The sequence below is a fragment of the Juglans regia genome, chromosome 11 (genome assembly GCF_001411555.2).
Source record: "Juglans regia cultivar Chandler chromosome 11, Walnut 2.0, whole genome shotgun sequence".
Lineage (NCBI taxonomy): Eukaryota > Viridiplantae > Streptophyta > Magnoliopsida > Fagales > Juglandaceae > Juglans > Juglans regia.
The window spans coordinates 35,002,889-35,016,334 of NC_049911.1; the positions used below are offsets into that span (position 1 = coordinate 35,002,889).

Consider the following 13,446-nt stretch of genomic DNA (forward strand, 5'->3'; position numbering starts at 1 on the left):
CTCTCCCTGTCGTGGCCGTTGTCCATTATCCTGACAAGGCCTCTTATCCCTATGTGATGCTGGTTGGAGTTGTTGTTGCTGCTGTCGCTTTCTTTGATTATTGTAATCGATACTTTCTTGAATGTCTTCTTCAGCAATGGTAGCATGGGTGATCAATTCCGTGAAACTCCGAATCCTAAGAGTACGTACACGCTCCCTAATCCTGCGATTCAGACCGCGCTCAAACTTTTCAGCTTTCTTTTCCTCATCTGGAATTAAGTAACTGGCAAAACGGGAAAGCTTCATGAATGTCGTAGCATACTGTGCTACTGTCATTGATCCTTGAGTAAGGTCCATAAATTGGCGAGCTCTCGACTCCTGAAGAGTTCGTGGGAAAAAGTGATCCAGAAAGATTCTCTTGAAATGCTCCCAAGAAATGGGGACTGCTTCCCCTAATTCCGATTGAACCAAAGCCCGAGTCGACTTCCACCATTTGTTTGCCATGTCAGTCAAATGATAAGTGGCATATGTCACATTCTGATCATCCGTGCAGTAGAGCACTTCGAAAATCTGCTCCATACGTTCAATCCAGCTTTCCGCATCTAAGGAATTCAATCTGCCATCGAAAGTAGGTGGGTGCTGGTGGGAGAACTGTTCTAATGTGCATCATACTTGTGTGGTTCTACCTACCACCATATCACCATTGACCATCCTTTGAAAGAAACGTGTCGCTGCAGCAGCAAGTACTTCTGAATTATCATCTTGTACGGTATTGTTCTCAGAGGTGGGTATGGGTGGTCTTCTTCCACGAGGTGCCATTCTAACATGCATGTTTTAACAATGTCAATCAAAATGCATTCAACTACTAAAAGAAAATTTATAACATACTTACTACAGGGCAGAACTTGCCTTGGGGAGACCTTGGTCTAGACATTCATTTAAGTCCTTTTCTATTATTTCAAAACTTTAAGAAAGAGAAAAAAAAATTTTATTTGCAAATTTTTCCACTCTTTATTTTGAAAAGTCTACAGAATCTTTCAACCTGGCTCTGATACCAATTGGCCACGGGCGGAATCAGAATCTATTTAGATTCGCTAACCCTAACTCACGGGGGTCAACAGTGGGTAACGGTCTATGATAAGTGAAAGATAAATTAATGTTCATGTTTATGTTATTTATGAATGTATTTATGAATATGCACTCTTTTCAAGAAACCTTATGTTTATTGTGTTTACTGTATGATGTGTTGCTTATTGAGTATTCGACTCATTTTAGTTTATTTTCATGTTTTTAAACCACCCCAGGTGATGACATTTATTAATATGAGACTGCAGGACAGGACTTGACCCAGGGAGGCGAGGCAGAGGCCTAGACAGATTATGCTATAATTACTTTTATGGTTTAAAGTTTAAATAAATTATTTTGATAAGCACTCGAGATTTCCGTATTTTTAATAAGTGCTTCCACAGACTTTATTTTGGATTTTCAGTATTTATTGAAATTTGTTATTTTATGGAATTCTTTTGTACCTGGCACGTCGTTAAAAAGGAAAAACTTTTATATTTAAATTTAGTAGTAGCATACTGGCTCCTCGAAAATTCTAAAATATCTTTTTGGGAACGGGGTGTTACAGCATCATAGATAACACAGCCACCACCAGTCATCTTTAATTCCATCCTCGCATGTACAGGAGATTCTCACAATTGGCGACTAGAAAACACGCTTCAACATGCATATTCATGAAAACCAAATACAACTTCTTGTTAGCACCTTAATTTTTCTGAATTTCTGGAGTTGGATCAACTTTGCCATGTGAAATAGATAGCAGGTATTGTTGCTTGAGCAATCTATATATAAAGCTGCCGTTCAAGGTTGATCTGACCGGTACGTAAATGAAAATGATCTCAAAGTACTAGCAATAGTAATAGGAAAAATATTTGCATCAGCTCCACACCAGCACACACTCAACATATTGAGTGTAAAAAAAAAAAAAAGTAATGTAAAGTGTGTGCCGGTGTGAGGCTGATGCATAGCATTTCTTATAGTAATACTAGCCAAAAAAAAAAAAAGAAGAAAAAGTGTAACCATGGTTGGACAACAGTAGGTTATATTGATAATAATAAAATAAAAAAAGGGCTTCCTTACGGCTCACAACTTCAAAACTCTTGACTATTCTATTAAGAACTAGCTATCTGAATTTCAGAATTTCATACTCGGTCATGATTAGAGTAGATTTATTGTATATTTCCTCCTGTACTTGTTGAGTAATCCTAAGCGAAACTGCACATCACTACTTTCTGGTGGCGTGAGTTACGTTGCACCTGATTGCAAACGACGAAATGGCTTTGCGGCTGGCCTGCATAATCTCCACTCCTCCCTCTTACATCTGTACTACATGATCACTCGTCCGTACTCCGTAGCCTTGCCTCAGGCGAGTATTTGGACTAGACAACATCAACTACTGAATATCAACTGTTGAACCAACTTTCAGCTCATTCAGTTACTTGCGTTGACCGACCAGCTAAAACAGAATTATCAAACCCCAAAACATAACCGATAAACGGTATCCACAATTTTCTTCTTGTTTACATGTATTGTTATGACGAGGAAAACGATTGATTGTGAATTTGCCATGAAAATGATTAATTTTAATAAGAATTGATTAATCTTGATAATAAATTATTATTTTTATCATAAATAACGGGTTATATATAAATATTTTTCATATTGAATATTGTGAATATATATATATACATATACACCCACATAAATAGAGAGATGAATTTACGTAAATTGATGAGAATGACACCCAGTATGTCACATGCATGCACGTATCTCACGTGTCAAGCTGAGAAAATGAAAAATGAAAAATTATAAAAATGAGTTACACCTAAAGCATATGTCAGCTTCGCATTAACTTAATAATAGAATGATTCATTATAATTATAATAATATAGGTACGATTAAGGGTGCTATCCGCATGGTATGGGACACCTCCTCCCTGCCTAGCACCATGTGGAGAGAGGTTTTTCTACTCCGCCCCCACCGCGCAGGGGGTGGGGTTGAAACTGCACTCCACTCAGCCTCATGACACATCAATTTTAAAAGAAAATTTGAGTCTAAAATCTTTTTAGACACAAATTATAATATAATTTAAATTATAAATTGAAATTTATACATTCAGAAAAATATAAATTTATTAGAGTTGTATTTTAGATTACTTTGTCCTCTTAGAGTAACTATTATATAAGAGATCAATGTAATATAATAGTCATACTTAAGTAATATAGGACTTATCTTTTAACTTGAAATTGATATATAATTTATTTATATACAATATATAAATATTCAAAATTATAATTTTTTGTACTAAAAATTAGAGGAGTGGAGAGCCGCCCCCTAGGTACGATGGAAAAAAGCAGAAGAGGAGATGTTTCCTTATCTTTCGGGTTTCTGGGCCATCGAAAACTCAAATGGGTTGTACGGGAAAAGGCCCAGCCCATCATTCTATTTGGGTCTTTAAACAACGGTTTAGTGACTTGGGATGGGCCAGATGTTTTGTTTGGGCAAGCCGAACATAAAATACATCGGACCCATTCCCAAGGCAAAGCAAGGTGAGGATGAGTTGTACGAACTTGGAGAATCGCTCCCCGCTCCGCCTCCCAGTTCAATAAAAAAAATATGAAGATAAAAAAATAAAATTATATGTTTTAAGTAGTGTGCAGGTGTGAAGGTCGTACTTAGAATTTTCTGTCAACAATTGACCAACCAATTCTTCACCTTCTTCCGTTCTCTATCCCTTAGTTCTTCCCTCTCTCCTCTACCTCCTCCATCCAATCACTTATACCGAGATCAGGGCTTTTCGGTTCTCAACTCGGAATTGTTTGACCCTGGCGCCACATACCAACCGCCCACCCACTCTCTACACTCTCACTTCATCTCGGCTCTGCAACCCAAAGGTAATCCAATACGCCCATGCCTTAATATTCCGCTTCTCTTCTTGGCTTGAAGCTATCTTCTTTCTTCACTGATTTTTCTTTTTTTATTTAAATCTGAAAATTTTATCGACCATTTTAATTTTTTTCATTAAGCTTTCAAAGAAGACAGGGTCTCGATTTCAGCTATTTCGTTCATGATGCGAGGATAAAATGTTGTAGGAATGTTTGTGAGGTGGTCGGTAGTTCCTTTACATTGGATGCTTTTAAAACTTCGTATATGAATTAGAATATTTGTGCGGGGAAATGCATACCTGTAACATAGGGTGCTGGAGTTTTATATAAAGAACACACGAGAAAAGCTCTTGAGCGCTTTAGTTACAGTACGTGCTATTCACTTGATACGGTTAATTTTTTCCTCCATTCACATTGGACTCTAGTCTCTGTTTATTAGAAGACTTTTTATCTGTTTAAAAAATGCAAATAAAGAATTTACATTAATATAAAATAAGATAATGAAAAGAGGTATTGTAAAACAATGCTGAATTGAAAAATCAAATATTGAATTTCAGTAATTTCATGGTTTCCTATAAAATTAAAAAAATATTGGATGGTTGAGTACTTTAACCTTGAAGTTGACGATTGTGTAAAAATAGTTGCAGTTATGAACAAGTCTCTTTGTGAAAGTTCTATAGGAAAATAAATTCCCAAGTTCCATTCCTATAGTTGTGACAGTCCCTTTTTCATTTCTTTTTTAATATTTTGAGTTTTGGAGCATATATTAACTCATTTCGTATTGTGATGTCTCAATTCTAAAATTTCAATATATTTGGTATCTTATGAAAGCCTAGGACTATATGGTTCATGTGAAGAAGGCATAGAAACTGCTTTTGTTTGTACAACAGATTATTAATTACCATATAACAGGAATATGAGTTACTTGTGGATTTATTTGAGGCATTTACCCTCAAAATGATTTATATGACTCTTTAATTTGCCTTCAAGAAGTTTGCCCATTTATTCCTATTGTTCAGTGTGTGTGTGTATAACACATTTAATCACAGTACCTATTCCAAGTGTTACTTACCAAAGGGTTTCCCACTTTTGTCCATTTTTTACGCAATTATCTAGAGTGACCTAGAGAAAGGAGTTTGGATTTTGCACAACTTTAAAAAGGAAAAGCGGGAATAGGAAATGGGACGAAAAATGGAATGGGCAGGGCTGGCAAATCACATGGGAGGGATTCCGAGAAAGCTGGTGTTCATGGCAGTAGGTGCATTTTCTAAGATTGTAGCCACTCGTCTCAACTCCACCTCAGTCCACAATGCCAACACCCTCATTCATCTTGTCCAATCCCGACCATCTGGGGTGCCATTGCTCACTGTTAGCAATCACATGTCCACGTAATGCTTGTACACTCTCCTTGATTACTTGAGCATATTAAATAGAAAATTAGTTAATATGATATGATTATATAACAGGTTGGATGATCCAGTTATGTGGGGATTCAAAGGTTTTCCCATATTCAATGCAAAATTGGCCCGATGGGTGCTTGCAGCTGAGGACATTTGCTTTAATAATACGGTGCTGTCCTATTTCTTCCGACTTGGTAGGTGTTCTTGAATTGTTACATTCCTGGATTCTCCTATTTCGTTGTTATATGGCATAAATAGTTCCTTGGGTAAAATTTTAGAGGAGTGTTTGCAAGTTGCACTGTAATTATTGTCGATTGGATCTTTAGAACTTTGTTTCTGAATTAGAATATTGTGCAGGGAAATGCATACCTATAACAAGGGGCGGTGGAATTTATCAAGATCACATGAACGAAGCTCTTGAGCACTTAAGTGATGGAGCATGGGTATTTACCTTATATTATACACTTTTTTATGAGTAATATTGTACACTTTTTAACTCCGTATACACAGGAATAATTTTCAAGCTGTGTATAAAAAAATAGGAATATTTTTATATGGCAATATATCCAGATCCTTTCTTTCAGTGTCATACTACATAGGTTATGGTTAATGGATAGTCTAATTCAGATCACTGATCACTTGCTGAAGTGAATCCGTTGCTAATGCAATGTCTCCATAAGAATAGGCCAAATTTGGTTGCTTGGATTTGCATGGGTTAATAAAGATTGTGCAGGTTCCTATCAGCAGAGTTGTTGTTAGTTTTTGAGCTGATGGCATGGCAACTTACTAAATTGGTTTGGTTCTATTTGCTGAGCTGAAATTATATCATATACCGAAATTCTTTGTGTTCTTTTAAAATTTTATTGATTGAGCAATGTTTCGGGACAATCTTTTTTTGTACTCGTATAGAATGTGAGATTCCTTTTTTTATCATAATTTCCAGTTGCATACATTTCCAGAGGGAAAGGTGTCTCAAGAAGATGCACCAATAAGAAGATTAAAATGGGGAACTGCTAGTCTCATTGTTCGTGCCCCCGTAACCCCAATAGTTTTGCCAATTTTCCATAATGGCTTTGAAAAGGTATTTTCCTAGCATTTTGCCACTTTATCTTGACATTGCACCTTACATTTCCATGTGTATTTCTGGTTTACTGTCATTTGATTTGGTTGGATCAGTTAGCTGGACTTGTTAGACAGTGAAACAGTCTCTTTACTCTTTACTTGATAGAATATATGAGTAAAGAGTATATGTCTATAAGGTATTTAAAATAAAATAATATAAATAGATTTAATTTTCCATGCTTGCTAAAGGTGGAGGGAGGGAGAGAGAGTGAGAGAAGAAAGTCCCTTCTTTCATTTGTTTTTTGAGTTTTAGTTTGTGGGCTGTTTAAGTAATCGGATCACTTGACTTTTGGCTAAGCGTTGTTAAATATCTTCTGATATGTTTATCACGTTGAGGGGAAACAGAGATTTGACAATTGATCTTTCTTGCAACCACTTAACATGCTAACCATTTATTTATGTATGTGCTTACTCAAGAAGGTCAATTTCCTTATTGTTGTATCATATCAAGTTTTTTTTTTTTTGCTAAATCTTTGAACACTAATCTCTCTCTCTCTCTCTCTCTCACACACACACACACACCAGTACTGCTACAAACTATGAACTATCTATGACTTTGTACTATTCTTCTTGATTTGCAAATTTTCCAAACCAAAGCAGTTTATCTTTCACGGTATAATGGCAGTTGCTGCAGCATTAATACTCTGGGTGCCGGAGTACTTGCTGCTACTAGTGTGACTGCCTCTGCCTCTAATTAGTCAGGTGTTAGAACTCAAGACAATATCAGTCCTTTTGATCAGTAACTCAAGACAATATCAGTCATCACTTTGTATTCTCCTGCCATTACTTTCTCCCTTGCTGTGATTATTTCTGCTTCCTCTTGTGCCATCACTCTGGGAAGGGTGCGATTTCTGTAGTCATTATCATTGTAGTTATCTCATGCTTTGTAACGAGACATGGTGGATGCTTTATCATGTGTATCTGCATATGCTCGTTTACTTGTTCAAGTGTGGCTCTTCAAAATCCTGGTTAATGTTAAAACTATGTACGATCACTTGTTCTCAGATTATGCAATCTAATCCATTTTGGCAGACAAATGTACTCATTTACCCAAAATGAAAAAAAGTGAATCTATTGTGTCCAATTTGTGCGAACATAATTTCATTTGATTTGCTAATGTTTCATTTGTTTATTTTGTCATATTTCACATTCATGCCTACTCAAATATACAGGTCATGCCCGAGAAATATTTTTGTGGTAGAAGGCCTCCTTTTCCACTATGTAACAAGAATGTTAACATAATTGTTGGTGAGCCATTGGAATTTGACCTCCCCAGAATGAGGCAGACGGCTATATCGACATCTCGTAATTTGTCACTCCCTACTATAGGGTGGCCGAGCATTTCCCCTAACGAAATGGATGAGGCAGCGCAGAGATGTCTCTATGCTACAATTTCTGAACAAATCCGAACTGCCATGGAGAGCTTAAGGATCTTCTCTAAAAGTTTTCAAGCCAAAGGTGCGAAATCTATACATTTTTAAGAAGTAAAAAATCTGGCCTGTGCATTTCTATAATGAAGCAGGACAGGTAGTCGGAAAATCGCATTTTGACCATTTCGAAATGTTCATGATGGCCAACATTCTTTTGTTTCGTTTGAGGCCTCAATTCATTTTTAAATTTAATTTTTAGTCATATGATTAATTTATTTTAGAATTCCTTGTTTTAGAATACAGAGTACTTGGGCTTTCTTGTTTTGCATTACGGAAATGCATTCGAGCTAAAAAAATTATGATTTTGATGTTAGGCAATGACTCATTATATGTAAAAAGACAACTTTGTGTTCACAACAAGGAATACATTTGTTCTTCTAATTTGAAGAATATGAAACTGGCTTCGCTTTCTTTCTTTTTGAATGGATGGAATTTTCTTTAATTCTTGTATAAGATTTGGTGTGGAAGTCATCCAGAGCCAAAGAAATGCACAATGACATTTAGCAACAGCTCACCGAACATATTGTATCACATTAAGACAAATCAGTTTGTGAAATCTCTGTGCCTAAAAGTATTGGTGCTCTGACATTTTTAATAATTGTAGTCGATCATACAATAAGATCCATGATTTATAGATAGGTTTTTTTTCCCTTTTAAAATTGGACTCATTTATAACAAAACAAGCATAACTTATCAAAAAATAACAAAACAAGCATAAAGAAATAACCAAATGTCCTAGAGAGAGTGCACTGATTGTTGCGGGGTGGTTACCTGCTTCAATGAATTGCTTTGCTGGAAGAGAGTGAAGACTGGTCTATTTTTTTTTATAGTTGTGAGTAATTATTAAATTACTAAATAGTTTCAAAATATATATTATTAGTATTTTTATTCCGCCTGTTAACAGGGTTTTCCTCCATGATTTTATTCCCTATCATCAACTGTCTATTTATTATTATAATTATATATTTTGTTAAAGTAAGAAAATATATTTTATCTATACTTTCTTATATTATTAAAAAAATTTTAAATAACTATTTACAATTAAAAAAACACATTTATTAAAAGATAATAATCTCTTTCATATTGATATAAATGAAGATGTATTTAACAAAGATGATTTTATGCTAATTATATAAAAAAAATATTTACATTTTTCAGTGTATTTCATTTTAGTTGCTATTAAAACAAATTTTAAAAACTTTACTTGAAAGGCATATTTAATTTTTATAAAATTTTTTACAAAATAATAATTTAAAGATATAAAATAGGACATTACATCTTATTACAAAAAATCTTACAAAATTTAACTTGTAAAATTATAATGAATTTTAATAAAATTGTTAACAAAAATGTGTAGATCGATTTATATTCAGTTCTTCTATATATAGTCGGTAGATACAATTGACATGCAGTCTTCTATGTCACGTCAGATTTAAAATAAATTCTTCCTCTCTCATCAACTTGATCTTTTTCTCTCATTAACTCCATCAACTTGGTCTCTCTTTCTTCAGCTATTCTCATCTCTCTCATTAACTTGATCTTTATCATTAAATATCTTTACGTCAATCAACTTGGTCTCTCTCTCTTCAGCTATTCTCATCTCTCTCATTAACTTGATCTTTCTCATTAAATATCTTTACGTCAATCAAATTTATATGCCATTTACGCCAAGCGCTTATAACAAGCTTTTTTCATTTAATAAGGTAAACGTGCAGAGCACGTTGCCCTTACTTTTACCCCTACTAGTATTATAATAAAATGAGAATATTGCTACGAGCGTATACCGAAGCGCTTGCGTCAGCCTTCAGGCGCTGATCTTTCTTCCCCGTTTTACCGACCACGAACCGTCGTTCGTTTCTTTTCTTTCTCCGATATAAAGTTGTTTCCTCCTCCACGTTCCAACCTCCCTCATTCATTTCCTTCAGTTCTCTTGATCTTTCTCTGGAATCTGAGACTGAATCCTAGAACATGCCTGGGCTAACCTGCAATTCCTGCAACCAACAGTTTAAGGACGAGGCGGAGCAAAAGCTCCATTACAAGTCCGAATGGCACCGCTATAATCTCAAGCGCAAGGTTTCCCTATTTTTTCTTACCTATATAACTTTTCCGTGCATATTTATTATGGTTATCAGGGGTTTTTCTCTATTACATTTGGTCGCTGAAGTCTCTTCTTTTCTTCATATTTTATTTTGCTTCTTGATAAGGGGTGGGAAAAATAAGGAATTAAATTAATTTTTAACTATATCGATAAAAGGATTTAGCTCTTGCAGTTTCTCGAGACTATTGCTGTAACAATCTCACGTCGACTAAATACGAGATTGGTTGATGGTTTATAAACTCCTAGGCACCCTTCCCTTGTAAGCTAGTTTTAAAGGGTGTGTTCTATTTAGTGGGTTCATAACAAATGGTATCAGAGCCACCCCACGTCTAAGGCTATGTTGCGACGGTTGCAATTGTGCGGCACGGGAGGTGATGTCGGCATGACAGTGTTCGCCCGGAGCTAGGAAAAGACCTAGTGCACAACCAGCCCATGTGAGCGCCAGGACCGCCGTGGACGTCGGCTGCGGAGTATAGTGGTTGTTACGATCCCACATAGACTAAGTAGGAGATTGGTTGATAGTTTATAAGCCCCTAAGCACCCTTTCCTTGTAAGCTAGTTTTCAAGGATGAGTTATACCTAATGGGTTCATAACAATTGCTAAACATATGTTTTAAGTGAGACGAGGGATTTGATCTTTGGTGACGAGCATCATATCAGATAAGAATCTGCTGTTAATTATGCTTTGTATCTATAACTGATCAAAAAATAATAATGCTTCGTCTGTATAAATAATTCTTCAATTCTGTTCATATGGTAAAGATATTGAACTCTACCTCGCTTTATGTTACGCGAATCAGCAAGTTATGCAGTCGCGATGAAGTTGGACTGGTAATGTGTCTTTATTGGTGCGGTTAGATGGTTTTCTCTTCAACGAGAAGTTAGCTTGGATGCAGTGGCTTGGTTTTTTTGTTTTGACGGGAAATATCTTTATGGATAAGCTTGATTGAACTAGTTCTAAAAAAAAATGTTCTTCGTTCTTTGGAAAACAGTTGCGGTTTTTCCATATTTTTGTGTATTTGATATAATATACACCTTTTTTACATCAACATTTCTGGAAGCAGTTACAACACCAAATAGTTTTGGAGTTGAAGGTAATAGTGTTAATTTATTTTCTTTCAAGTTTGGCTCACTTGTGACCCTTGCTTAATGTTGTTTCATGCTCACCCTGATCATTGCACCAATTTCATAGCCCTACTTACAGTGTAAATAATTAGTTTCGGAAATACAATATTTGCTCATAAAATACAACTGTAGCTGCAGGTGGACTATTGAATGTTTTAAACCAATGCCAGAGATCAAGTTGAGTCAGTAGATCATAATTTCCAGTCTAAGAACTTTTGTTTTTTGTTTTTAATATTCTTTGATTCTATGTGGGACCTGATTAATGAGCTGAAATTGGTATTGACAATATTTTCCATGTTTATTCTCTTAAAAAGGTAGCTGGGGTTCCTGGAGTGACTGAAGTATTGTTTCTAGCTAGAGAATCTGCGCTTACTCAAGAGAAACAACAGTCCAGGGAAACACCAATGCTCTACAGTTGTGGTCTTTGTGGGAAAGGGTATAGAAGTTCAAAGGCTCATGCTCAGCATCTTAAATCTCAAACTCACGTCACGCTTGCTTCTCAAGGAACAGACCGTCAAGAGGAGGAGAAGGCAATAATCAAGCCACTTCCCCATCGTGTTGTGAGTAAGCCACCCCAACGAAGGGAGGTAAACAATGAAGAAAGTGAAGAAAGCGATGATGAGTGGGAGGAGGTAGATCCTGAAGACGACTTGGTTGGTGAAGCAACAAAGTCCTTAACTGAATTGAATGTACATGATATTGCAGCTAACAATGATATAGATGATGTTGACGATGATGATGATGAGCATGAGGAGTTGGATCCATCTTCTTGCTTTATGTGTGACCTCAAACATGATACCATAGAGAGCTGCATTGTTCACATGCACAAGCAGCATGGGTTCTTCATTCCAGATATTGAGTATCTGAAGGATCCAAAAGGGTTTCTTACTTATCTTGGCCTTAAGGTACCGAAACATTTGCTATGTTGTTTCTTAGTGAAATTCGTATTTTGTAATTTTGCAGTTAGGATTTGATTTCTTCACATCCGTTCTGCCTTATTTTTCTCTTCCCAGGTCAAGAGAGATTTCATGTGTCTGTACTGCAATGACCGCTGTTACCCTTTTAGCAGTTTGGAAGCAGTTAGAAAGCATATGGTGGCAAAAAGTCATTGCAAAGTACATTATGGTGATGGGGATGAGGAGGACGAGGCTGAGTTAGATGACTTCTATGATTATAGTAGCAGGTTTTTTGTCATTTCTGATGACTTGGGTTCTACAATGTTATTGTCAACTTTTTGTTACTTTGGTTAGCATCAACATTGTTCCAGTTCTATATTTTGATAAATCTGAGCTTATATTTTCGGTTACAGTTATGTTGACGAGGATGGCAAGCAGCTGGTTGCGTCAGGTGATATGGACAACACTGTAGAACTTGGGACTGGTGGAGCTGAACTCATTATAACAAGAAGATCTGATGAGGGTACGTCAACCAAAACATTTGGTTCCCGGGAATATTTACGCTACTATCGCCAGAAGCCACGTCCCTCGCCTATGAACAATGCTGTGATTATTGCAGCACTTGCCTCAAGGTTTGCATTGATCCCATTGTGTCAGCCTCAGTCTGTGGGGAAACACGCTGCCTTTTCTTCGGCAAAAAAACCAAAAATAAATGAAATCATATGGTGATTTTGTAGTTGGATCTTGATTTCAGGTATAGGAGCATGGGGTTGGCTACGGTGCAGTCAAGAGAACAGATGGTGAGGATGAAAGTGATGAAGCAAATGAATAGATCGGGAGTGGAGGCCATGCCTTCAAAGATTGGGATGAAGAGCAATGTTATCCGGAACTTGCCCAAGAACGTCCTATACTAGTTCTAGACTCTACACACACATCTTTTTGTTGATGAAGTCATAAATAAATTGGTTATCCAGTAAGTAGCATATGCGGAATCCATCTGGGATTTGCTCGGACATGATTTGGATTGATTTTGTATATCATAATATCCTTACCATATTGAAAGAAAGAGCTTCCAGTGGGTGGGAGTGTTTTCTTGCTTATATATTTTTTTTTCTATCTCTTCTCCTGGAAGATAAGTAATTTACTTATTTATTTATTTATTATTGATACTGCTTTCCTGAGAAGAATCTTCATATCTTCCAGTAATTTGGATTGGTCAATCTCAGTATTCCATCTGATCTGGCGATCCAAAAAAAGAAAGAAGAAAAGATTAGTAGCTGATCTTTTTTCTTCATCTTCTTGCATTGTTTTTAATCGTGGACAAACAAGCACAATCACTGAATTAATTCACAGTCGAGCATTGAAAATTAATCAACCAAAATCTCCATGCATGCTTGCATGTATGTATATACAGGCCTAAACGATTGCATACACCTAATGTTTGTA

General features: G+C 36.1%; 2 protein-coding genes across 3 annotated transcripts; both read left to right on the forward strand.

The window, feature by feature from the left end:
* The first annotated feature begins 3,705 nt into the window (after window positions 1-3,705).
* On the forward strand, window positions 3,706-13,100 carry LOC109009583 (N-acylphosphatidylethanolamine synthase). 2 transcript variants are annotated; one of them, XM_018990114.2, is made up of 10 exons: window positions 3,706-3,938; window positions 5,046-5,317; window positions 5,396-5,523; window positions 5,687-5,772; window positions 6,273-6,410; window positions 7,624-7,909; window positions 11,419-12,009; window positions 12,118-12,287; window positions 12,414-12,632; window positions 12,755-13,100. In XM_018990114.2, the coding sequence occupies exons 2-7, from the start codon at window positions 5,109-5,111 to the stop codon at window positions 11,442-11,444; spliced, it is 873 nt and encodes a 290-aa protein (XP_018845659.2). In that variant the 5' UTR covers window positions 3,706-3,938; window positions 5,046-5,108; the 3' UTR covers window positions 11,445-12,009; window positions 12,118-12,287; window positions 12,414-12,632; window positions 12,755-13,100. The 2 variants fall into 2 exon arrangements, with proteins under 2 accessions (XP_018845659.2, XP_018845660.2); XM_018990115.2 differs by lacking the exon at window positions 5,046-5,317.
* On the forward strand, window positions 9,638-13,100 carry LOC109009581 (cytoplasmic 60S subunit biogenesis factor REI1 homolog 1). The gene is made up of 5 exons (XM_018990110.2): window positions 9,638-9,954; window positions 11,419-12,009; window positions 12,118-12,287; window positions 12,414-12,632; window positions 12,755-13,100. Exons 1-5 carry the CDS (start codon window positions 9,850-9,852, stop codon window positions 12,912-12,914), a joined length of 1,245 nt encoding a protein of 414 aa, XP_018845655.2. The 5' UTR covers window positions 9,638-9,849; the 3' UTR covers window positions 12,915-13,100.
* Window positions 13,101-13,446: the final 346 nt, after the last annotated feature.

Bases quoted from the DNA above. Each gene is read 5' to 3' on its own strand.
- LOC109009581 (XM_018990110.2), top strand. From the start codon at position 9,850: ATGCCTGGGCTAACCTGCAATTCCTGCAACCAACAGTTTAAGGACGAG. The intron at 9,955-11,418 runs GTTTCCCTATTT...TCTCTTAAAAAG, and splicing joins GCTATAATCTCAAGCGCAAG to GTAGCTGGGGTTCCTGGAGT. The intron at 12,288-12,413 runs GTTTTTTGTCAT...TTTCGGTTACAG, and splicing joins TTCTATGATTATAGTAGCAG to TTATGTTGACGAGGATGGCA.
- LOC109009583 (XM_018990114.2), top strand. From the start codon at position 5,109: ATGGGACGAAAAATGGAATGGGCAGGGCTGGCAAATCACATGGGAGGG. The intron at 5,773-6,272 runs GTATTTACCTTA...CATAATTTCCAG, and splicing joins ACTTAAGTGATGGAGCATGG to TTGCATACATTTCCAGAGGG. The intron at 7,910-11,418 runs GTGCGAAATCTA...TCTCTTAAAAAG, and splicing joins TAAAAGTTTTCAAGCCAAAG to GTAGCTGGGGTTCCTGGAGT.